Source organism: Meriones unguiculatus, chromosome 16 (genome assembly GCF_030254825.1).
Source record: "Meriones unguiculatus strain TT.TT164.6M chromosome 16, Bangor_MerUng_6.1, whole genome shotgun sequence".
In the NCBI taxonomy this organism is placed as follows: domain Eukaryota; kingdom Metazoa; phylum Chordata; class Mammalia; order Rodentia; family Muridae; genus Meriones; species Meriones unguiculatus.
Window position 1 is genome coordinate 4,073,847 of NC_083363.1, and position 23,475 is coordinate 4,097,321.

General features: G+C 53.6%; 1 protein-coding gene across 8 annotated transcripts in view; it reads left to right on the plus strand.

Annotated features, from left to right (window-relative positions):
• The window catches only part of Anks1a (ankyrin repeat and sterile alpha motif domain containing 1A), a 154,979-nt gene that overhangs the window by 96,759 nt on the left and 34,745 nt on the right, over positions 1-23,475 (plus strand). For all 8 annotated transcript variants that reach the window (XM_021630113.2, XM_021630096.2, XM_021630103.2 and 5 more), the window contains one exon: positions 127-710. In XM_021630113.2, the coding sequence (XP_021485788.1) occupies positions 127-710 (584 nt within the window). The remainder of the gene's footprint in view (positions 1-126; positions 711-23,475) is intronic.

The window sequence follows — 23,475 nt, forward strand, 5'->3', positions numbered from 1 at the left end:
CCCCTCAGCCTGCATAACCCCTCTCTTCCTCTCTGTTGGGAACTCGGCTCTGCCGTCGCGCGCCGCATAGGACCTCTGTTGGGTTTTGCCACGTTTAATTTTTTATTTCTCTTTGTCCACTTCAAGACCACAGGCAGAGCGGCAGCCGGAGCCAGGACTCTGTGGAGGGGCAGGACGGGCAGGTCCCGGAGCAGTTCTCGGGTCTCCTTCACGGCTCCTCCCCAGTGTGTGAGGTGGGGCAGGACCCGTTCCAGCTGCTAAGTGCCCCCAGCCAGAACCACCCCGAGTGCCCCCAGCCGGACGCCTGCCACGAGGCCAGCATGCAGCTAGAGGAGCTGGCTGTACAAGGCACTGGAACTCCGCAGCCGGGCGTCCTGGACCAAAGCGAGAGAGTGGGCTTGCCGGCAGGCCTGCCCGCCCTGGCCAGCAGAGCACACTTGGCCGCGTTGACTCACACACTCCCTCTGCACCCCGCCGCCGCCGAGGAAGAAGAAGACAGGAGCGGGGCCAGAAGCCGAGCCCCTCCCACCAGCAAGCCCAAAGCTGAGCTCAAGCTCAGCCGCAGTTTGTCTAAGTCTGACTCTGACCTCTTGACCTGCTCCCCAACGGACGACACCACAATGGGGAGCCGCAGCGAGTCCCTGTCCAACTGCAGCCTCGGGAAGAAAAGGCTTGAGAAGTCGCCTTCCTTTGCCTCGGAGTGGGATGAGGTAAGTCTGTCGTGATGTCACACTCACAGAGAGCTCAGGCCTGGCCAGCCTGGCTGTAGCCCACCCCAGCTTCCCGTGTGCGGGCTTCTGGGACCAGGATCTGGGCCAGGGCCGCCCCGTCCCTGAGCACTGTGCCAGGAGTATTTCTAATGATAGTGACTGTGGCAGGTTCCAAGGAGCTCAGGTCCCAGAGGACAGGTCCCCAATAGTTAAACCTGAGGGTGGAGGCCCAGCAGAGCAGGGCCGAGGGAGGGACAGTTCCTAGAAATGACATGTGTTTGGAAACATTTGGAACCCATCTGCCTGTCTCACTCTGGAGTTACTTCAGACGAGCCATGGCACTTCCTGCGCGTCCTTGGAGAGGCAGAGGGAAAACCAGGCTTAGCAGGGCAGCAGGTGTGGGGGTGGGGAGCGCTTGGGAAGAAGCTGCTGTGGGGTTCCTCCTGGCTGTTCTTGCCGGGTTCCTGAGGCCCAGAAGCCTCTCCCAGCAGATGCATGCACCCCATCCCGCATTCCCAGCTTGGTGAGGCTCAAGAAGTGAGACTGGTGAGGAGAGAGCGTTTTCAGCGTGAGACCTAGAGTTCTTTACTGTTGAGACTGAAGAGGCCGATACAAACGGACTATTTCCCAGAGGCCTTTGGAGTGTCTTACTGGGGAGAACATGTGTCTGAAAGATTGGGAACTACGCTGGGAATGTTCCCGTGCCCGCCTCACAAGCTGCGTGCCGGGACAGAGCTGCCTTTGAAGTGGACTCTGTCTGTCTCCCAGGAACAATCTTGGGATACACTTAGCTCTCTGACCGGAGGGGACAGTGCAGCTGCCGTGGGCATGTGAACATTCTGTAACCCGTGCCCAGCCCAGCTGGAGGAGGTTGCCACTGAAGAGTTATGTAAACCAGTGTGGGACAGGGTGGGGCAGCTCCTGCCGCCCCTTATCTCCAGATAAGGCCCCGCTTAGGGCTGTTTAGACAGAGGCAGGAATCCCAGCAAGAGAATCTTCATTGCTTAGTCAAAGTCTCGGTGGACCTGTTGCAGAGGGGTGCCGGGCACTAGAGGGACATCACGGTGCGAGGTCGCTCCTGGGCCCCCGGGGAGATTGCACTGCAGAGTATGGATGCGGTGCCCCTCGGCACGTCTTCAGGGTCACACAGGAGTGGGGTGGAGACAGTCAGGAGCAGTAAAGAGGGTAGGCAGGAGGCACACTGTGGGAGAGCTCTTCTGGAAAGACGATGGAGCCGCAGAATGAGGTGGAATTAAGCGGCTAGTGAGCGCTTTGGCTCAAACCAGCCTGAGGCTAACACAGTGACGAGACAACATGAGCAGGCAGTAGCTGGAGCGGGTAAAGGTCGGGCCCCTAGAGTGTGCAGTGTGGACGGGTAAGAAGGCAGGGTAGGAAGTGGGCTTGGGACCAAACAGAAAGCCCTGGAGGGGAGAGTACTCCAGAACTGCCCTGACGTGCTGGAAGGCAGCCTGGCTGGTGCGGGAACACCCCTTCTTCGTGGCTCCCTCTCCAAGGTGCCCTGAAATGTCCGTAATGCTGGGCGAGCGCGTTTCCGCTCCGCGCAGGTGTGGTATTGTGTGTGTGTGCATGGATTCACACACACATACGTATAGACTTTTTTCAAAATGGGATTCCTCTGTGTGGCATAAGCTGGCCTCGAATTTCAGATTTGCCTGCTTGCCATGGCCCACGAGTGCTGGGGTCACAGGGGTGAGCCCACGATGTGCCCCGCCCTTCTGCAGTGTGTCTAAAATGTCAGAAGCCCCACTGTGCTGCACAGGCTTGTTCTTTGTTCATTGTTTTTGTTTTGTTTTGTCTTGTTGGTCGGTCTCATCACATAGCCCAGGCTGGCTTTGAACTCGCAGTCCTGGGGTTGCAGCTATGCACTGCCATGCCAGGCTACACTGATATGTTTTAAATCTGAAAATGTATGAAGGTGGTTGAGCTATTATTGGAAAGAATCATGTGTTTGAGCCCCACTTAGGAAGTCAGAGACATGCTAGGCTAGCGCTGTGACCACCGTGCGCTGTGCTGGGATGGCCCACGTCCAGTGCTTCTGCGACCGTTGCGTGCAGCGCAGGAGCGCAGCCAGCTCCTCGCTGAGGCCTGGGAGGGAGAGGGAACGGCCTGGGCAGCTGGGACCCCAGCACAGGTGGAGCTGCGGTGAGTCTGGCTGGCACTTCTAGTCGACAGGGCACAGTGGAGAGCTGCCTCTACGGCAATGCCAGCATCGGCTCCACGTCATGAATGCTGTCAGGGCTATTGTCTTTTATTGCGAAATAGGCCCAAATAGGGACTTGTGTGCCTAGCACAGCTCCTAGCTGGCCCAAGGAGAGAGCCGCATGGCAGATTGTCCCATTATCTCTTGCCCAGAGCTTTGGAGGAAGGACTGAGCCTAGGCCGTCTCAGACCTCAGGAAAGGCTGCAGGGATGGTGGGTGGTCCTCAGGTGGTGCCATGGGACTGGGGAGCAGTGGAGTTCAAGTCCTTCATGACTGTCTTCCCTAACGGCCCCTCCCCACCACCCAGAGCCGGGACGCGCCCTGGCCTGGGAGAGCCGGGCGGACACGGCTGTTGATCTGTGAGAGGCTGATGGGTCTTCTCTTCCGGGATGAGAGGTGGGGAGAACTCAGCCCCCTTGCACCTACTGTGGCCAGCAGGGCTGGTTGGCTGATGGCTGAGGTGCTCTAGCTCAGCTCATAGGTGTGGGCTCATGCTGCTTACGGCTGGTGATGCGGCCCTTGGTGAACTGCCCCAGGCAGGGTGACTTCCGAGTGCTGGCCTGGTGACGGTCTGCCTCCAAGAGAGCATCTGTTAGCGACACTGGCCTTTCCTTATGTCCTGTTAGAGTCTCGCTAACCAAGAAGTAATGGCGCTTGCTTACTAAACAGCCCTGCCCAAGAGCCTCTGATGCCAAACTCCAGGAGATATATTCTGAGTTCTTCAGTCAAGTCAGAGCATGTTGTCTTGACCCCTGTGGCTTCCTGGGAGGGTGAACTGAGAAGCTGTATATGAAAAAAGCTTTCAGTATCAAGGAGAGGGGAAAACCACCCACAGATGTAACCTATATGAACACTTGTTCCGAGTCAAATTGGGTTTGTGTGTTTACTAATTTATAACTTACTTCTGTCACCTAATAATTGCAATCTAGATTCCTTTCCAAGACAAGCAGGCTTTGGAGCTGGAGCTCAGTATTCCCCCCACACACACACTTGTATGTATGTGGTGAGGAATGTACCCCAGGACACTGTACATGCCAGCCAGATGCTCTGCCATTAGGCCGTCTCAACGCACTAGGATCTGGAGACTCCGTGCTGTATTGTGTGGCTGCGCGGACCATTGCTGGGCCTCCTAGATGCTGTACAGACCATGGTCCTCCCACCTTTCAAGTCCATTCCCTTCCTCAACCTTGGTTCCCCTGCCCTAAGTTCTACACTGACAGTCCAGGGAGAGCTGGGCTGTGCGTGTCCCTCTATGAAAGGCTGCCATTCCAGTGAGAGGCCTTTGCCAGCTGCAGTTCTCCGTCCTCCTTTATGCTTCAGCGTGGGTTCCCCTTGTGACCCGTCCCTGCAGCCTACCTTCCGCGGAGAGCATAAAGAAATGCTGGCTTGTTTTATTTGGGCATCTCATTTGGTAGCCCATGCTGCCCTTGAGCTCACAGCAGTTCTCCTGCCTCAGTCTGTGACTTCCTGTGATTACAGGTGTGTGCCACTGTGCCCAGAAATAATGCCATTATGGAGTCTGTTCAGTGAAGTGCGACCTCTTTCTCAGCTGGGGATCTTATCTGTGCCACCCCTCAGCAAGTTTGGATGGCTCGGTGCTAGAGCAAAGAGCTTAGCGCTAGCTAACTCGCCTTTGTTTGCAGTGCTTGAGTGTTCGGGTGCCAGGGCAGGGTATTGGGGATCAGAACTCAAAGCCTTTCCCACTTCCAGCCACAGGAAAGGTTCCCTGCTCTGTCCTGCTGAGGTGGCAGTTTCAGTGCTGTGCTCCTATACCTCAGTCTCCCTAGATAAACCCCCAGCCTGTCTCCTGCACACCATCATACGTGCAGCAGCGAAGGGATTGCTGCCAGAATTGAGTGCCCTGCACACCGCAGTGCAGGCTTAGTGCGGCCCTCGTCCGTGATGGTGGAGCTGCCACAACTATTCACACACTCCTGAATGCTCCCCGTCCTCTCTGCCTAATAAAGTTGCTTGACTGTAGTGCAGACAGCGAGAGCAATCGGGACATGTAGAATACAGCTATCAACCTTGTTTGTTTTTGTTTTTTGACACAGGGTCTCCCTATGTAGCCCTGGCTGTCCTGGAATTCACTCTGTAGACCAGGCTGGCCTCGAACTCACAGAGCTCTATCCTCCTGAGCGCTGGGATTAAAGGCGTGCACCATAGAGGACAACTTTAATTTTGCATAACTTTTCACTGTGTGATTGCTTGAACCTGCAGGGGTAGGGCACTCAGGCGTGAAAGCTGACTGTAAGAGCAAAAATAGCCTCCTGGTCAGGCTGTGGCTCCGTGTGGAAGTCTTCCGTCAGTGGCCCCCCTCCTTTTGAGTGAGAGTGGAGATGGTGGGAGAGCAGCCCACTTCTCGAAGAAGGCTGCTTGTCCACTTAGCATAAGCCTCTGAGCTGGGGGACACTTGGCTGAAGGCTCAAGTGATAAGTTTGTGTTTGGTAATCAGCGTTCATAAATATTAAACAAGTGGGAGGCGGTGGAGAGCATGACCGCGCTCTGTGTGCTCTGTGTGCGTGTGCTCAGAATGACTCCTGCGTCGGAGTGTCCATCTGGGGGACGCTGTGCTGTAGTGGCCCCTTCTTGAGAGGCAGCAGTGGCAGGAAGAGCATCCTTCCAGCCAAGTCCCCGAGCTTCCCTGGTTCTGTCCCTTAGAGCTAGCATGATGTCATCAGGAGGGGAGGTGATTGGTGCGCTCCGCAGAGGCTTTGGCTGCCTCAGGAGACAACACATGGGGAGGGCTGCCCTTCCACCCATGACCCGAGCCTGCCTCAGGTCTGCAGTGTGCATTGTTCCTTGGTATGTCAAGCAGCGTGCTTTCTGCTGGGCACAGCCCTCCCACTCTAAACAAGAATGTGGCGCTCCCACCTCTGGGGACAGCTTGGAGCCTGGAGTGTCTATTTAAGTTGCTTCCTGGCACACAGCTGGAGGCGAAGCCTTCCCCTCAGCTCCCGTTGCTTTTAGGTTTGACTTAAGCACGCTTAAGCCGCACTTGTTTTCAGGCAGCTCTGCATTTCAGTCTTTGTGTCAGATGTAGGAACTCCAGTTAGCCAGACTGATGGATGCTTGTACACCCACCTCCAAACTTCCACACACAGCCGTGCAAGCCCTGACTTCTCACCGACAATAGGCAGATCAGTTAACCTCCCACTGGCCTTCCTGGACCATCATGGCAGCGTGCTGGGGAAGCAGGGGCCTGGGGGCCTGGCCTGGAAGGCGCCCCCTCCCTGCAACCCCTAGCCTGGAAGTTCGGGCTTGCTTGGCTGCAGGCTTCTCTTGCCTCCTGCCACTGCCTGCCTTGTTCCCCAAGCCCGCTTCCCTCCTGCCCTCACCCCTGCTTTCCTTCTCTCTTCCCTTTTGTGTCCTATTTCCAGGGTGGTGTCAGCGCTGGGCTTTCGCTGCCTCTTTCTCTCTCGTTCCTTATTCCATCGTAAGGGCTATTCTTCTCTTTTCTCTTTCTAGCATTTGTAGCAGTGTCTTTGCAGCCTCAGAGCATTCATGCTGCTCACGGTCTCCCAGACCACCTCCTGCCCAGCCTGCCCACCCTCTCCCCTGCAGCAAGAGAGGGGCCAGTGAGCACCATTGCTACAGCACACACAACAGGGCAGCAATTCTGTGTGTGTGTTTCAGTCAGAGAGGGGATGCGTGTACAAGCGTGAGCACCAACGTACGCACCTCACCATGTCCCTATGGTTGTCTGCATAAACCAAGATGGCATCAGGCTCCAAGAGCCACCTGCCTCCCAGGTACTGGGGTTAAAAGGGTGTGCGCTACCGTGTGGTTGGTTTTTTTTGTTGTTGTGGTGGTCGTTTTGGAGATATATATGTATGGATGTTTTCTCTGCGTGTATGCCTGTGTACCACATGCATGACTAAAGAGGTCATCAGATCCCCTGGAATTGGAGATGGTTTGTGAACTATCACATAGGAACTGGGACTTGAACCCAGGGCCCACAGGGCTTCTGGAGAAGGACACAGCACTCTTAACCTCTAAGCCATCTCTGCAGCCCACCAACATTTTTTTTTTTTTAAACCAAAAGCTCTGGGGACACGTGAAAGTAGTGTGTAGATGACAAAGCTGTGAGCCTTACTCCAGAGCTGAGTCACTGAAACACTTTCTCTGGGCTTTGGGGAGAGGGGTACTTTAGGGTCTCACTATGTAGCCCAATCTGGCCTGAGACGGCCGCAGTGAAATCAGGGGTGCGTTGGCATGCCAGTGTTCACTCTGTAGGACATTTTTGGTACACTCTGACTGGCTTCGTGGTCGTAGCACCAGCAGGTTGTGGGCAAGAAGGTTTTGTATGATTTTGGCAGTGATGATTTGCCTTAGATAATTCTGCACAGTTGCACCTGAGACGCAAGAGGACTCTTTTTATCCTGTCCATTTTTTTCCTTGCAGTTATTCATCCAGCTGGTCTGCTAAGAGCCTACTGTGTCTCTGGCACTGCTATACATGCTGGAAAGCAGCATTGCTCAAAAGACAGAGCCTCTTGCTCTCATGGCATGGGCACTCTAAAGGCAGGATGGGAACAAGAAAGGAAAGGGTAGATGAGCAGGTTTGGTAGTGTGCCTGGTGTGAGTGCTGAGAGGACTCCATAGGAGAGAACTAGGGTGAAGCCGGCTACCTGACGCAGGATGGGACAAAGCTGGCCTGTAGCGTGGCAGCAGAAGGAAGCCAGCTGCATCATTCAGCCACTTCCTGTTCATCTCTTCCTGTCCATCCTCCTTACATTGTCGCAGGGATGGTCGCTGTCACTTAGATTCCCTTTCCTGCTCCTCTCTGTGCAGTGTTACTGTTTGTCTCTTCTCGTCTGCTTTTCCGCCTTTTTGGTTCGTCTGTTGCTTTTCTTTAGACTGTGTTAGTTTTCAGCACTCACACGTCGTATTTCCAAGTTGTGGGAACACAGTGAGATCTGAGTTTCCGAAGCTTCGTCAGATTCCATTATACTCCCCACTGGGGGGGGGGGACTCCCGGCTGAGTCCCGGTGAGCTGCGGCATCCGAGTCTCAGGAAGGAAGTTCCATTGAGGGCACCGTGTGCTCGGTACAGGTGAAACCTAGGTTCCAGGATTCTAAGACAGGGGAAGGCTTTCAAAACCACTAGCGCAGAGATTCAGTGAGAGGAGAGACTCAGGAGGGGGAGATGAGGTGAAAGGGGAGTGCCAAGGTGCTGCGGGCACATGCAAGAGACTCTGCCACAAAGAACTTGCCTGGCATGCCTTATGTGCATGCCTCCAGGGGCCTGGCGCATCTTACTTGCATCCCCTGGAGCATGGTACATTTTGCATACATACCCCCAGGTGATGGTAATGAGTTGCAAACAGTCCTCCATGGCCAGTTGCAGAATGAGATACAGGGGCCTGTGTCATCCTGTAGCCCTGGATACACTAGGAGTTTCTTGGGGACCAGAGATGAAGGCAGAAGAGGACTGGTGCTATGTAGTTAACATGGAGGGAAATGATTACCTCGCCAGTTAGTGAGAGGACAAGCTTTTATTTTATACAGGCGATTCATGGATCTCATTTTGGCTTCCTTGGAAACCCAACCCTCAAGCAGCACAGAGCTTTTTCTTGCCGAGCTCTGTTAGAGTCCCAGGTCTCAGCTCCAGACTTGTGGCAGACTTGTGGCAGGCTGCCCTTGCAGCTCAGGGTTCCTCTATTGCTCTACTCTTGCTGCCTTTCCTAGGGATGGTCCCTTTCTGTGCTGCCAAGTGGTAAGAAGGAGCCCTGAGCCTCGTGGAACTTAGGGGCTCTTCTTCTGTGTCTCCCGAGCTCTAATGACCCAGTGTCTGGCACCACAGGACCCACCTGTCCATAGCTGAAGGCGGCCTGATTGTCTGTCTGGACAGGTGGGAAACCGCCTGAGCTCAGTTGGGGCTTCCAAATGACAGTTTGTCTGACAATCTGTTCCTGGCTTGTCCTCATTTAAACAGCCAAGAAGCCATTGTGAACACAAAGAAATATGTGCTTTGTACAGATGTCCTTGTTCTTTATCGTTTTCTTATTTCTTTGGGGGTCCTAAGCTGGTAGGATCGAGGGGAGGGGTGTTGGGAAAGGGTGTCAAGGTCCTTGCTGGGAAACTGCTTCCACGCTGGCACTGAGATGGTGCCCTGGAGTTTCTCTTCGGCCACCAGCCCTGCCCAATGAGCAGTAGGGAGCTCTCTGGAACTCTGTGGCCGCGGCAGAGCCGTGCCTCTGGTCCTCACACTGCGGTTCAGGATCGACTGTCCAAGCCTGAGTCTCAGATCTGTCCTGTGCCTCTGGGGAGTTTGTGACTTAACCAGCTTCTGCCCAACTGTATGGAAATCCAGGCAAAGCCAACGCTCAAAGTGGAATTCTTTTTGGTTTTGGTTTTCGTTTTGGTTTTTTTGAGATGGGGTTTCTCTGTGTAGTCCTGGCTGTCCTGGACTCACTCTGTAGACGATGCTGTTCTCGAACTCAAAGATCCCCCTGCCTCTGCCTCCCAAATTCTGGGATTAGAGGTGCACCACCACTGCCCAGGCTGAAAGTGGAATTTCATACCCGAGGGGTTTGTTTTGTTTTGTTTTCCTAATACCTGCCAGTGGCCAGAAAGAAACGTCTTCTTTCCGCTGTACTGGGTCTTGCTGTGTTACCCGGGTTGACCTTGGATGCTCCACCCTCCTTCCTCAGCCAGCTGGGCAGCTGGGCTTACAAGTGTGAACCACCACACTGGCCTTGTGGCTGCAAATTCAGAAGTACTGAGTGAGGAGCCTGGAGTGAGAAACAAGCCTTCCCCTGCCTTCGAACACCCCCAGTTCCCCTCCCTAGCTATGAATCTCCCCGCAGAAATAACGTGCACACACACAAGAAAGCATTTCCAACATGGTAAACCTCTTTAAGGTAAAAGCGACGCCATCTCGAATGTGCTGTTGCAAGTCTCTTTTCACCTGACAGCGGAGTTCTGATGGTTGTAACCTTGCAGAGCTTCCCTGCAGGACCCTGTGGCGTTCACTTCGGGAGTTTCTGGACTGTGGCTCTTAGGAAGCCCTTGCTGTTGAAGAGCCCTGCTGCCGCCGTGTAGCCTGTGCTTCTGTTCCCGGAAGCCGAACGGCCGAGCTTGTGGGGAGCTTGCTGTCCCACCCAGCAAAGGCTGCTTTCCACACCGTCACAGTGCAGCCAACCCTTTCAGCACTTTGGTTAGCAGATTGGCCAGATTTTTTTTTTTTTAAGACAAATATGTGGTCTGTCTTCGAGCTTAAAATTTCTCTCTCTCTCCCGCCCTGTCCAGTGCTGGAATTACAGGCACGCAGTACCAATCATAGCTCAGCAGCACTATCTTGGTAAAGCGTCATAATAGGTTTTATTATGAATGAGGTTGACTTTTTTTTTTTTCCATTTGTTAAAAAACTGTTTTAGAAGTAGCAGCAGTAGAAATTATAGCCATCTGTGGTGTAACGTGAATCTCAGCCCCGGGGGGGGGGGGGGGGAATAGAAGCATGAAGATGAGAAGTTCAAGGTCGTTCTCAGCCACAAAATAAATTCAGGCTAGCCTGTGCTACATGAGACCCAATCTCAAAAGTAAAAACAGGAAACAGTTGTTTTTTGATTCCTTTTTTCTTTTCTTCTTTGCTGCTGAAGTCCCTGTTTCTGTGTGCCTGAAGGGAATGGTCCTTCACAAAGGATGCCAGCGGCCTTTTAGGTTTTTTTCTCACACCACAGGTGATGGAGCCCAGGACCTTGTGCATGCTGGGAAATGCTCCATTGCTCAGTGGAGCTATCGGTGTCCATACCCTGTCCTTTTTTTTTTTTTTCCTTTAAATATGCAGAAAAAAAAAACTAAAATTTTTTTTGCTTGTTTTTGTTGTTGTGTTTCCAAGACAGGGTTTCTTTGTGTAGCCCTGGCTATCCCAGAACTCATTATGTAGACCAGGCTGGCCTTGAACTCAAGGCCTGCCTCCCAAGAGCTGAGACTGAAGGCATGTTTCACTAACACATATGGGAGGGGGCGGGGGGATGTGAATGCAGATACCTGCAGAGGCCAGAAGAAGAGGAGGTCAGATTCCCTGGGAGCTGGGGTTCCAGGGGCTTTGAAACGTCTGATGGAGCTGAGAACGGCGAGCTGTCGTGACTACTGTGCGCTTTTCTAGCCTCAGACATGGACAGCTTCATACAGGCTCTGTCTTCTTTCTTCAGTCACCTCTGTAGTTGTGTCTTGTATTTGTGTCTTAAAAGATGGCTCAATGATGAGGAGCACTGACTGCTCTTCCAGACAACCTAGGTTCAATTCCCAGCACCTACATGGCAGCTCACAACTGTCTATAACGCTAGACAAAACACCAATGCACATAAAAATAAATAAATTATTAAAACGATCTTCCCTATGCAATGTTTTCCAAAAGCAGCATTGTTTTCCCACTGAACCTTATGGTTTTGTTTTTCAGGTCTCAGTCTTGGTTTCTTTTGGAATTTCATTTTTGTTGCTGAGCTCTGTGTTGGTTTGTAGCAGTGATCTAATCTAGTCCACATTTGAATTCAGTTTTTGAGAGAAAACTAGAATTTGGGAGCTGAAAGAGCTGGCCTAAGGCCTTCCTTGGCGATGCTCAGTGGAGGAAACAGTTAAAAGCAGTGCTCTTAACATGATTGTTTTTGTTGAGGGTAGTGGTTTTTAGTTTGGTTTGGTTTGGTTTTTGGTTTTTCGAGTCAGGGTATCTCTGTGTAGCCTTGGCTCTGTGTCCAGGACTCACTTTGTAGACCAGGCTAGCCTTGAACTCACAGAGCTCCATCTCTGCCTCTGCCTCCCCCAGTGCTGGGATCACAGATGTGAGCCACCACGGCCAGCATAATTTGTATTTTTCAGTTATCAGAATACTTTAAATATTACACTCACCTAGAGAGGATGTGTGCGCATCCCACAGTGCGCATAAGGAAGTGAGAAGACAGGTCGTGGGAGTCTCTCCTTCCCCGTATTGGTTCTGGAGATGGAACTCAGGTCATCCGACTCCCACGAGCCATGTCACCTGCCCCTCTCTGAGAGCCAACTCAGTACATGAAGGAAAAGAGCTCCGTAGAGGAGCCCTGTGAGCAGCTCTGGCCCCAGTCCCCACGCACACTCACGACTCTCTAAAGTGCCTGCCAGCTCCCGCCTGGATACCGCCTTCCCCTCTGTCACCGTCACTACTCCTGTGAGGTCCTGGGAAGTCCTTTCTGGTTTCCTGCTAAAATCTCTGCCTCTCCCTCATCTCCTTGTTCCGCAGCTACTCTGCCCTGCTCTGCTCTGCCGAGGCTCACGGCAGGCAGGAGAGCGTGTGCAGGACGCATGATGCACCACGTGCCGTGGGGAGGTTTCACCCTACCCAGCCTTCTGTGGGCCCAGCATGTCTCCCTCTTAATGTCCTCAGAAGTTAAGAGACCAGTCAGTCCACCACGGCCGAGTGATGCTCCCCAAGACCCCGTTCCCGTCAGAGGCTACGGTAGAAGCGGCTGTGTACATCCGCATTGCTGTTTTGTTCTTTAATTGTCTCCTCCCTTCCTTCCTGCTTGCCTGCTCGTTTCTCTGGGGCACTGAACACAGGACCCCACACCCACCCCGGCTCCTGCAACCCACTGCCGCAGCCCCTGGCCTTCCTCTTCTGACTCCTACCCCGGAAATACAATGGAGCCTCTTCCTATGCTGTCATTTTGGCACAGTCAACACAAGTCTTCTTTGTGTCCCACCACAGACCAGTGGCTCTGGCTGTTCTCCTAATGAATGCGCCCTTCCCTGTCATTGAGACTTTCTCAGGCAATTTTCAGCAGCAGCGCCACTCACCGTGACCTTTGTGCCAGTTTTTCACTGTGAATCAATAGGACAGATGAGGACTGGGAAAGCCTTGGTGTTAAAGGTGTCCCGAACCAGATCCTAGAGGGTAACCAAAGCCCATGGGCCGCCCTCTGAACTCCTTCCTCCACCCAGGTTTCTTTCTAACATCTCTCCTCTTCACCGATTGCCTGGCGGGGCACAGCCTCCAGGCTTCTCCAAGGCTCTCTCACGGTGCTGCCTCTTGATGCTCCTCACCGTTTCACGTCACTGTCACTACCACAGGCCTCCTTGCTGTCCCCTGTTTCTGCAGAGCTGAGCGTGGACTCCTTACCTAGAGCTGGACAGTCTCCATATAAGAGCATTTGGGTGGCCTGTGTCACTTCCCTGTTGGAGCTGATTGTCTAGACTAGTTGGCCAGCAAGCTCCAAGGGGTGGCCTGTCTTCCCTGCCTCCAGCATTAGGGTTATAGATGCCTGCCATGGCACCCGGCTTTTTAACCCCGTTTCTCAGGCTGTCTCCCAGGCCCATCCCCCACAGTGACGGGCTGCATACCTAGCATTGTTCTAGGAGTTGGCCATGCTTTAGCTGGGCCCAGTGGCCCAGGCCTATAATCCCAGCTTCTCAGGAGGCTGAGGCAAGAGGATCTCAAATTCAAGGACAGTCTGCACTGCAGAGTTAGCGTAAGGCCAGGTGCTGTCTCAAGACAAACTAAGCTAAAACAATGGGCAGAGTCTAGTTCAGTGGTCTGGTGTTTGCCTGGCATGCCTGAGGCCCTAGGTTCAGTGTCTACTGCTGTTAACAACAAAATGAAGACAGCCCACTTGGAGGCATGAAACAACTGAAGGGAGAGGCTGGGGTCGAGCTCAAACTAGAAAGATCATCACAACCGGAGTAAGTGAGGTGGGAGCCCCTCATAACCTGATCGATGCGGCGGCCGGAGTACTCAGTGGGGAGACCAGAGGGACTGGGCAGAGTGGGCTACTTCCAGACGCAGACAGGAAGCCCCGCCTGCCCCTCCCAGCCTGGATCTGCCGTCTGCTGGCAGCCCTCTCTGTGTATATTGCTCGTCTTGTTCTTGTGCGTATGACCTGAGCTCCCAGCCAGATCCTGGCCCTATCAAAGGTGGTAAGCACAGGTCATCTTTACAAGCTCTCAGGCTTCAGTCCACAGAGACCATTTAGAAATCAGGGCCAGCCTGGTCTATAGAGGGAGTTCCTGGACAGCCAGGGCTACACAGTGAAAGCCTGTCTCAAGCAAAGAACAGGAAGGAAGGAAGGAAGGAAGGAAGGAAGGAAGGAAGGAAGGAAGGAAGGAAGGAAGGAAGGAAGGAAGGAAGGAAGGAAGGAAGGAAGGAAGGAAGGAAGGAAACAAACAAAACAAAACTGGAGGCCGTGGTTAAGGCCCTGGAAGGACGGGAGGGACGCTGAGTGTCCCTGTCCCTAAAGTGCGCAATTCCTCTAAAGCTCTCGAGTCTGAGCCACTGGAGCCCTTGCCACACACCGTGGCCTGGATGGGCTCCTGCCTCCTGAGGGCACTGACTTTTGAATTCGCTTGTTCGTTTCCTAGTAGTAAGTAGTTGTGCCTTCGTACCACAGCATGGGTGACAAGGAAAACCAGCCCCTCCGCTTCAGAGGTGGGAGCGCAGGGATGTCCTGTTTCAGGAGAGGTGTGTCGCTGAACCATGGGTTTCTCATGTGATTTCACAGGCTTACTCCTCCCGCCATTATTTTAAAGTTTGACCTGTTTTACACAAACCTACTGGCTTGAAAAGATGAGACTGAACTTAACATTTAAGTGTCTGAGTTTTTGTTGCTGTTACTGTTCAGACAGGGTCTCTGTCTGTAGCCCTTGCTGGCTGGGAACGTACTGTGGCACAGAGGCTGGCCTGGAATTCATGACAGTCCTCTGCCTCCAAAGTGCTGGTGCTGCATTGGGATAAGAAGTATTTTGTTGTTGGTGGTAGTGGTCTTTTTGTTTTTTGTTGTTGTTGGTAGTGGTGGTGGTTTTTCAAGACAGGGTTTCTTTGTGTAGCCTTGGCTATCCTGGACTCACTTTGTAGACCAGGCTGGCCTCGAACTCATAGAGATTCTCCTTCCTCTGCCTCCCAGAGTACTGGGATTACAGGTGAGTGCCCCACGCCCGGCTGGGATGATGAATTTGACTCTAACTTGATTCTCTGCTCTTTCCCCATAAATAATACAGTTAACATTTCTAAAGAAAGGGAACACAGACAGATGCCCCTGGGTAAAGTCGCTGTGTGTTATAGTTCTTCCTGTTCTCGAAGACCCAAATGTAGTCCAGAGCAAAAATCAGTTTGGCAGGTTCATTAGACTGCTAGGAGAAAAGGACCCAGTGGTACCCGGTACCTCGAGAGAAACCAGCCGGCCCCTGCCCAGGTAACCTCATCTGTGTCCATCAGTGACCAGAACTCCAGTCCAGTAGTGCAGTGCTTGGCACACCCCAGCTGGCGCCCTGCAAACACCCGCAAATGGCTTTAGTTGAGTGTAGTCAGTGGAGGGTTCACATCGCTGACACACGGGGTGCTGGTGGCATCGATTTAGTTAAATCTTTCAAAACCTCAGTTTTAAAGAAAGTTAGAACATTGCCGCTGATGTAGAAATCAGGCTTGATGACTGTCCCTCGGTGGAGTATGAGCACAGAGGTCTGGCCTCGCTCCCTTCGGGGAGGCTTTTTGCCGTGCTAAATTCCTCCTGAAGGTTTGATTCGATCTGGGCAGGAGCTGCCACTTCTTACAGTGCGTGTTGAACACAGTGATGGATGCATTCGCCTCAGCCCTGACAGACAGCTTAGGTATCTGCCCTTGAGGGGAATGGAGGCTGCCCGGCCCTCCTGCAGTGAGGCCTTGAAGTCTCTCCTGCCCTGGTCTACTTCCCTGGGTGGTCCTGGGCAGGCTGCCACCGCAGTGCCTGTCAGAGACCTCTGCAAGGGCACGGCTGACAGGTCGTTGACACCCACGGTCCTCTGGTCCACAAGAGAATGGATGCTGAGTACCTTCCACCCAGCTCACAGCTGCATCCCTGCTTGTAGGAACAGCCCCTTCCCCACCTTTGAGGTTTACCCTTGACCTGGGGGCTGTCTGCGGGGAGCTAATTGCTGTCTTACTGTCTTCTTGCCTTTATCTTTGCTTTTCCTTTTTTAAGGAGAAAGTACTGTGTCTCACTGCAGTGTGGGCCGGCTATGGGGCGGTTCTCTGACTTCCCCATAGCTGTTATAATTTTTTTCTCCCTGGAGTCAAACCTGAGGCACACTGGGAAGGCAAATGAGGTGGGAGCAGGTGACCCCCAGCCCTACCCAGCATGTTTCTCAAGGACACATTAAGCGAGCAGGTGTGCGTGAAGATCACTTACTGCCTTGGGTCAGAGTGCATAAAACAAGTAAATGACAACATTCCTGGATTGACCCAAGCCTCTGGGAAGTTCTTTCTGCGTTTGAGAGCATGTGTTCTGGTCAAGTCTGTGGTGTGCCCTTTATTTGCTTAGCTTAGACCATTTTTTTTTTTTTATTGTCCTAACTAAATATATTTCCAAGCCAAACATAGTGGTACATGCTTTTAATCCCAGCACTTGGGAGGCAGAAGCACGCGGATCTCTGCGAGTCCAGCCTGGTCCGTGTAGTGAGTTCCAGGACACCCAGAGCTGTATAGTGAGACCCTGTCTTGAAAAATCGAGAGAGAGGGGGAGAGAGAGAGAGAGAGAGAGAGAGCTATCTAGAAAGGGAAATGAAACATCACAAATTTGAACTAAAATTGTCGGAGGCTAACAAAGCCACAACATGTGAGTGGAAGGAGCAGAAGTCCAAGCAGAGCCCTGGTTGACACTGTGAAGTCACCAGGCTTAGCCTTGACCTTGGCATCTGCAGCCAAGACAGATACTGAGACCTAGGCTGGCATTTTAAAGCATAAACAAACAGCTCAGCCAACACAGGAACACCCGAGGGACTCGTTGCTATGTGAGGAGGTGGGAAAGGTTGGCTTAGGAACACTCTCTCCCTGAGTAACACACAACTGGGCGCTGGCTGGCCTCCCTGGAGCCCTGTTCTCAGCCTCGCTGCCAGCAGCTGACCAGACTGGGACAGAATCCTTTACTTATCAGCAGGTATTTATGGATGCCAACTGTGTGTGAGGCTGTGCAGGGCGCCTGCGGGCAAGGGATAGAGCCGAAGGGCACAGCTTGCTTGTGTGCGAGAGCCATCCAGGTGCCCAGAGCTTTGAGAGCGGGGCTATTCGGGCAAGGCGAGGGCTTTTCTCAGTGAGCTTCCCAGACCGACTTGGGTTTGTGTGTTAAGTCAACAAGAAGAGCTTTCTGGGGCTGTCTATGTTAGGATGAAAACCTGCCAGAAAAGGGCGGGGCGGGTTGCACCCGAGGACTCTGCCTCCAGCCTTTCCGCCCTAATGCCACAGTAACATTAGGTCTAGAGTATGACAGAATTCATACCTGCAGCCTGGCTGCTCAGTGCCCAGGGCTGGCTGTCCTGGGCCTGTCAGAAGAGAGCCAGCCTCTTTCTCACTCCCACCCTTCTGCTGTCGTCCATGGCTGTCACTCTCTGTAAGGCAGAAAAAGACTGCCTTGTTCCCTGCAAGGTCAGGGCTTGGTGGCTTCCTGCAGCACCAGCCCTCACTGAGCATGTGGCTGGGTGCCCTTCACAGGTGGCTGCTCCACCCCCTGCACTCCTGCCTGCTTTGCATTCCAAGCAGGAGGGCTCATTTAAACCCCCCCCCCCCCCCGTCGAGGTTATCACAGCATTTTCAGTTCTGGTGCGTAGCCTGCTCTCCCTTCAGCGGTGCTGTGATTGACCACCATAATATACCAGGGGAGCGCCAATTAGGAGCATGGGCTCACCGCGAGTGCTTCTGCATTCTGGTTGCTCCTGAGCGTGGTACTAGCTCACCTTCGCAATCCCTTCATTGGCCTTCAGCAAACTGTGTTGGACTCCAGCCAGCCAGGAGGGTCCTTTGGCCCAGACGCTGGCAGTCCTTGGCAGTCCTTGGCAATCCTTGGACTGGCCGCCATTGTGGTTGGCTGGTTGCAGCAGGCAGGGTGTTTCTGCAGCTTTGCTTTGTGAGCACCCGAGTGAGAAAGATGTGACCTCAGAGTCTCACCTGACCTTTGACAGAGCCTGGGTCTCTGTTGCTTAGCAACATCATGGCACAGGTGGGGCACTTGTTGAGTGCGTGAGTTTGTCCGGGTCTCCTGGCATGGGCCTGGGTAGCAGAGTTCTCTTCACCTCTTTTGGTGTAAGCTATCACTGTGTAAACCCAGTGTGAGCCAGCGGCTGGTGCACAGGACGAGATGGTGCTGCCTGTTTCCCTGTGGCCTGTCCACTGGGCGCCTGTGTCACCAGTGGTGGCACACGCTGCGGCCCTGCCTTGTCTGTGTCCCCCCAGCTGCGTGCCACAGAGGTATGATCGGAGGCCAGTGCCATGGCTCCACAGAAGTGCCATGGAAAATGCTGTCCCTGCTTCTCGTCCTTCAGGGTTAAAACCTGGGCTGCAGCAGTGCCCTGCCTCTGACCAGCCCTCTGCGGGCTCCCGTGCTCCCCAAAGTGTGAGGAGCCCATTTCGAATGCTCGGGGCCTAACCATGGCTTTCCTTAACGCTGGTAGCCAAGTACAATTTAATGCAAGCTTTAGCTAACACATTTAATAAGTGTGTGGCTGTCACTGTGCCAGGGGTAATCAGACAAATGCAGGTAGTTCATACACGAGACCGCCGTGAGTATTCCAAGTCACGTTCGCATTGTGAGTCCCATTCTCCGACCCTACGCAGGCTTTTGGGTGGCTTTGGGTGTCTGCTGTGGGTGATTCTCTTCACACAGCCTCATTTAGACTCACTGTATTCGGCATTTTGACCCGTTCCCCCGTGTGCAACTGTCTTAGGGTGAGTTCTCCAGAAGTAGAAATTAAATGCAAACTGCCTGTTTGGAGGTGGCTAGGGGGTGCTGAGCAAGCGCTGATGCGGGAGGCTGTGGGGAACCTCTCAGCGACCTGCGTCCACACGTCATGGCTCTCCCGTGCGCTGCCCTTGAGTCTTAGGAGCGCTGCCCCTGTGCAGAGGGAAGCTTGCTCCAGCAGCACAGATGCTGGAGCCCCCGGTAGCAGGAGGAGCGGCTGAGTACGCTAAGAGCACACCGGCCCTCGGTCAGCCAGGGGAACGGGGCTCAGCCAGTAAGAACGCAAAACCAGCAGTGAAGCAGCTGACGTCAGGTCCCTTTCCTCAGGAGACTAAGGAGAGCAGAGGCTCTGGGTCAGGGGGAGTAGAGGGCAGAATGGGCACTTGGCCTCCTACCAGCAAAGGCACCAGGTCCGACTCCCCAACCCCAGCCAACACTCCATCCACAGTGGTGGTCATTCTGCCCACTTGGGAAAGGAGCCTGTGCCAGTCTCCCTTGGGGTGGGTGCCCTGACAGCTTGCGTGCCCGCCAGGCTGGTGAGGATGAAGACTGCCCTCTACCCTGTGCAACTGGGCCACAGGAGAGAGAACTGAGGTTCTGCTATGTCTTTCCTTCCCAGTGTTTGGGCTCAGTTGGCATTTCTTTACAAAAAGAAAGATATGGTTAATTTAGCATTCTTTCTCTCCAGCTAAGTGCTTTATTTTGGAATAGTTGTATATTCGCAAGAAGTTACAGAAATAGTTCCCAGTAGTTCTGTGTTTGGGGCCATTCCCTAACATCTGCCTGTGGGAAGAGTCCCATACCTGATACAGACAGACAATGGCAGCGTTCTCCACCGAGCCCTGGGGTTGCCACAGAGGCCTCCCGCATCTGTGTGCATGAAAAGTCGGTAGCCGTAACAATCCATCCTCCAGTTCTGTGTGCTCTCGGTGGAGGACGGGGCCATTGCCTCGGCTCTGTGTGCTCCTGTTGGAGGCCATCTTGTCAGAGAGACAGGTGTGTGCTTCTGCACTGGGAGTGGAGGGAAAGGCTGGATATGCTCACTGGCCTTCGCCAGTGTCCACCCGTGGGTATTCAGCCATGGTGCCCGTCAGTGTGTGCTGCTGGAGCAAGCGCCACAGATGAGGGAGCCCCGAAGGAAGTGACCAGCCCCTCACACGCTTCTCCTCCTGACTTATGGGTACCATACTCCCGTGGCAAGGGCCTCAGTGCCATGCACTTTCTTCACCTTTGGGCTGGGCTCCAGCATCTGAATTAGAGGAACACCGTTCAGGGTGCCTTCACCAGGGGCTGCTCCATGTCTGCTGCTCCCTGTCACAGTCAGTGAGGGCTAAGCGAAGGCAAAAAGCAAGACTTGGCCCGTGTACCGCCTGCTCCAGCTGTTTCTAAGTTGCTAAACATCTCTGGGTCTCCACTGCTGTGCCAACTGACCTAGAAACCCAGAGTCCATGCTCCCCAATCCCACAGGCCTCCCCCTCCCCCGTGTCCTCACCCTCCTGTCCTGCCCTCACGTAGGCATGTAGGAAAGCGCCTGCACCAGTCAATCTCACTCCCACTTTGGGGAGCAAACGAGATGGGGCGAAGTCTATAGACGTTTTATGCTTCAGAGTTTTGCCTAGAGCCATCCTGCTTATTTTCAACCCTGGAGGAGCACATTTGAGATTCTGATGTGTGCACATAGCCTGAGCTATGAGAAGAGTGAGCCTGCAGATTGCTCCTTCGGCGCGCACACGCTCACCCTGCACCAGCTCACAGTTTTACAAAGGGCACCTCAGAAGACACGCTACACCCCAGTTAACAGCAGGGCGGGGAAGCCCAGATAAGGACACAAGGCCCTCTGCTGGGATCCTTTGTCTGCATTTAAGCCAACAGGCCGCCTGCCTTCGTCTTTCCTCATTCCCATTGCCCTAGAACTAGGCAAGGAACAAAGCGGCCCAGCCATGCTTTTGCTGCATCTGAAGTGAGCACACATTTCCCTTCTAAGTCTTTATTGATTGTTGGAACAAAAGTGGACGACAGAGAATTGGTGGAATTCTGATAGGTAACCAGAAGTGGGGCTCTTAGAAAATTAGGAGAAACACCAAGAGAAACCGCTGTCCTGGGTCTCACTCTGGCATTAAGAAGCTGGCTCTTTCTTGGCTCCTCTGGCATACCTTCTCCCAGAGGCTAAAGCACCCACTCCTGTCTGAAGCTGGACACACAAAGCCCCTGCTGGCCTGGCCTAGGCACTGAGCCATGCTTACAGAACGACTGGGCTTGGGGTCAAGGCTGCCATGGGAGCTTCATGTAGGCCGAGGCTGGAGAGCATTCTCAACATATGGGTAGGGCAGCCTAGGGCTCTCCCAGCACAAAGACGTCAGAGTGGCTCTGTGGCCATTCCCCCTGCCTTTCCCTGTCCTGTGTACTGTTTAACATTCCTCCTAAGAAAATGGCCGTTCTGTAGCTCAACCTCGCAGCTCCCTTGACAGCAAACCACACACATAGGTCTTAGACCCTTTCCTTTCCTTCATCCTGTGCTTCCTTGTTATGGGGAACTCACCCCCACTGTTGTATAGTTTCACACACACAGTGGCCAGCGGAGCTGCCTTTCTGTGCTCCCTGTGCTGGGCTGCGTTTCTACTGGCCTCTGTCCTTCTGTGCCCTTCCGTTCCCTCAGCCAGATGTGCCCCTGGCCCCAAGCTGGGGCTCGGAAGCACCGGAAACATGAGTTTTGCTCCTGCGCTCTGTGTTCTGCAGGAACACTGGCCGAGGCGGGAAATGAAAGGAATGCCAGCGGCCAATGACACTTCATTCAGGGTGATGGTGGCGCAAGGAGCAGGAAGGGAGCAGCAGGAGGAAAGGCGTGCGGGTGGCGGCTGTGGAAATCTTGAAGAGTCTGCTGTGCAGATGTGCTACTCAGAAGCTGAGAAACCTGTCTCTGTCTATCCTTCTCCCTGGACCCCCAAGAGGAAAGGCCCAGTTGTTCGGGGGGGGGGGCTCATCCTGTTAGAGGGTCTTGGCAATGAGCTGGTGAAGGACGCAGCTGGAGGAGTGCCAGCTGGGAAGATGCGTGTACCCTCAGGGCAGGCCACCATTCATCCCCTTCCCTTTCCTCTTTAAGGATGGCCCTAAGACAGCCATGCCTAAGAGCCGGTTAGGGCTTAACCTCTAAAGGCTTGCCTACGACTTTTCCGTAAGTCGCTCAGGGTCCAGTCCCAGCAGGAGCAGCAGTGGGACATAGAGGAAGCAGTTCAGGAGAGGCCTGTGAGGGTGCAGGGACCAAGCCTCACATGTGCCGGGGTCTTGGCCTTCCCATGCACAGCCAGGCCACCTCTGCTGCGAGAACTCCACAGTAACCTCGGGTAGAGAGAGCAGCGGGTGTGCCAGCCGCTCCATTTCACCCTGCCGCCCGTGTTAAGGGGTTTAGTGCCCGTGCGTGGGTTAGGCTTAGGTGTGTTATAGCTAGTCGCTGAAAGGGCCAGCAAGCAGAAGCCTTGCTGTGACTGGAAACTCATCCGACTCTATGCAGAGTGAGCAGAGACCTGTCTGGCCCCAGTCAGCGTTAGAGTGAAGAGCCTGCAGGCTCTAGCTGGAGACCTTCCGCCTGGCAGGAACGGAGGCAGGACACCGCACGGGTAGCTCGTCACATCTGCCACCCAGGCCAGACTTCCTGCTTTACCCTATTCCTGAGCGCTGCTGTCCTGAGAATTCTCATGTGTGGAGGCTTTTCTCCAGGATTCCATTTGGGGAGCACACCGGAGCCATTTCTGTGGCTTCTTGCATTCCTGGCGGGGCAGAGGCCAGACTGGGCACGGTTAACTCCTGCCTCCTAGCTCGGCCTTTCTCGCTTAGGTAGTCTTCAGCGTCCTTGAGCCTTCAGAACTGTCGCTGAAAGTTAGAGTTTCTTTGGCTCCCCGTCCAGTCGTGTGTCAGAGTAGGGAGGGCGCCACAGTCAGAGAAGGGCTTGAGTTAGCCTCATGACCTGTTTGTGTGCTCCCTGCTTGGGCGCTGGGCTGGCCGAGGGCAGCTCTGGCTCACCACCTGCCATGTGTGTGGATGGAAGCTGCATTAGGACCCCCCAGCCTCTGGGCACAGAGCAGAGCCCAGGCTTTACTGATGTCTATGTGCTCTACTGGGGAGCTCTGAAAGCCCAGGTCCCGGCTGTTTGTCCCCAGCCAAGGGAGAAATAGGTGGAAGCTTAGGACACTTCAAACAGAATCTTCTGAGTAGGAGGAGGCGGCGGCCTAGTGTTCCCCAGCCAGTGGAGAGACTTCCTAAGAAGAGGCAGCCTGAGGGCTTCTGCTTCCGGAGGCAGAACAGATTTGATGATGAAGGTGATTGGAACATTATTGCTGCCTTGTTAACGAGGCTTCCAGCTCCCCAGGCCCGTGTTTAGTGGGAGCTTCTGGCACAGCCGCTTGCATGGGGCCTCTTAGGTTAATTACAAATCCTGTTAAAGAAGGAAGTCATTTGTTTTAAAGGAGTACAAACATCAGTTTGCCGTGAGCTGTCGGTGTGTGTGTCTACTCTTTGAAGGGAACCTGGATCTTTCTGTCCGCGTGGCTCTGCTCATTTTGTGTTCTCTGCCTTTCTTTGTGATGTGAGCCACATCATCATGCTCCATTGACTGGCTTTTACTGTTTGACTTGCTTATGAGGAAAGCCAGAATGAAGTCCCTCGTGTAGCCATCTTGAGTGTAGAATTCTTTAGAATTTCTCAAACTTATTTTCTCACCTACACTTCACATTTTCTAAATCCTCCCATTATATCTCTTTAAAGTGTCTACTTGGTTGTCACAGAAACAGCGTTTTTATTTGTTACATTACTTTTGGAACATTTTTTTTAATATTTTATTTTATGTGTGAAGGTGTCAGATTCCTTGGAATTGGTGGT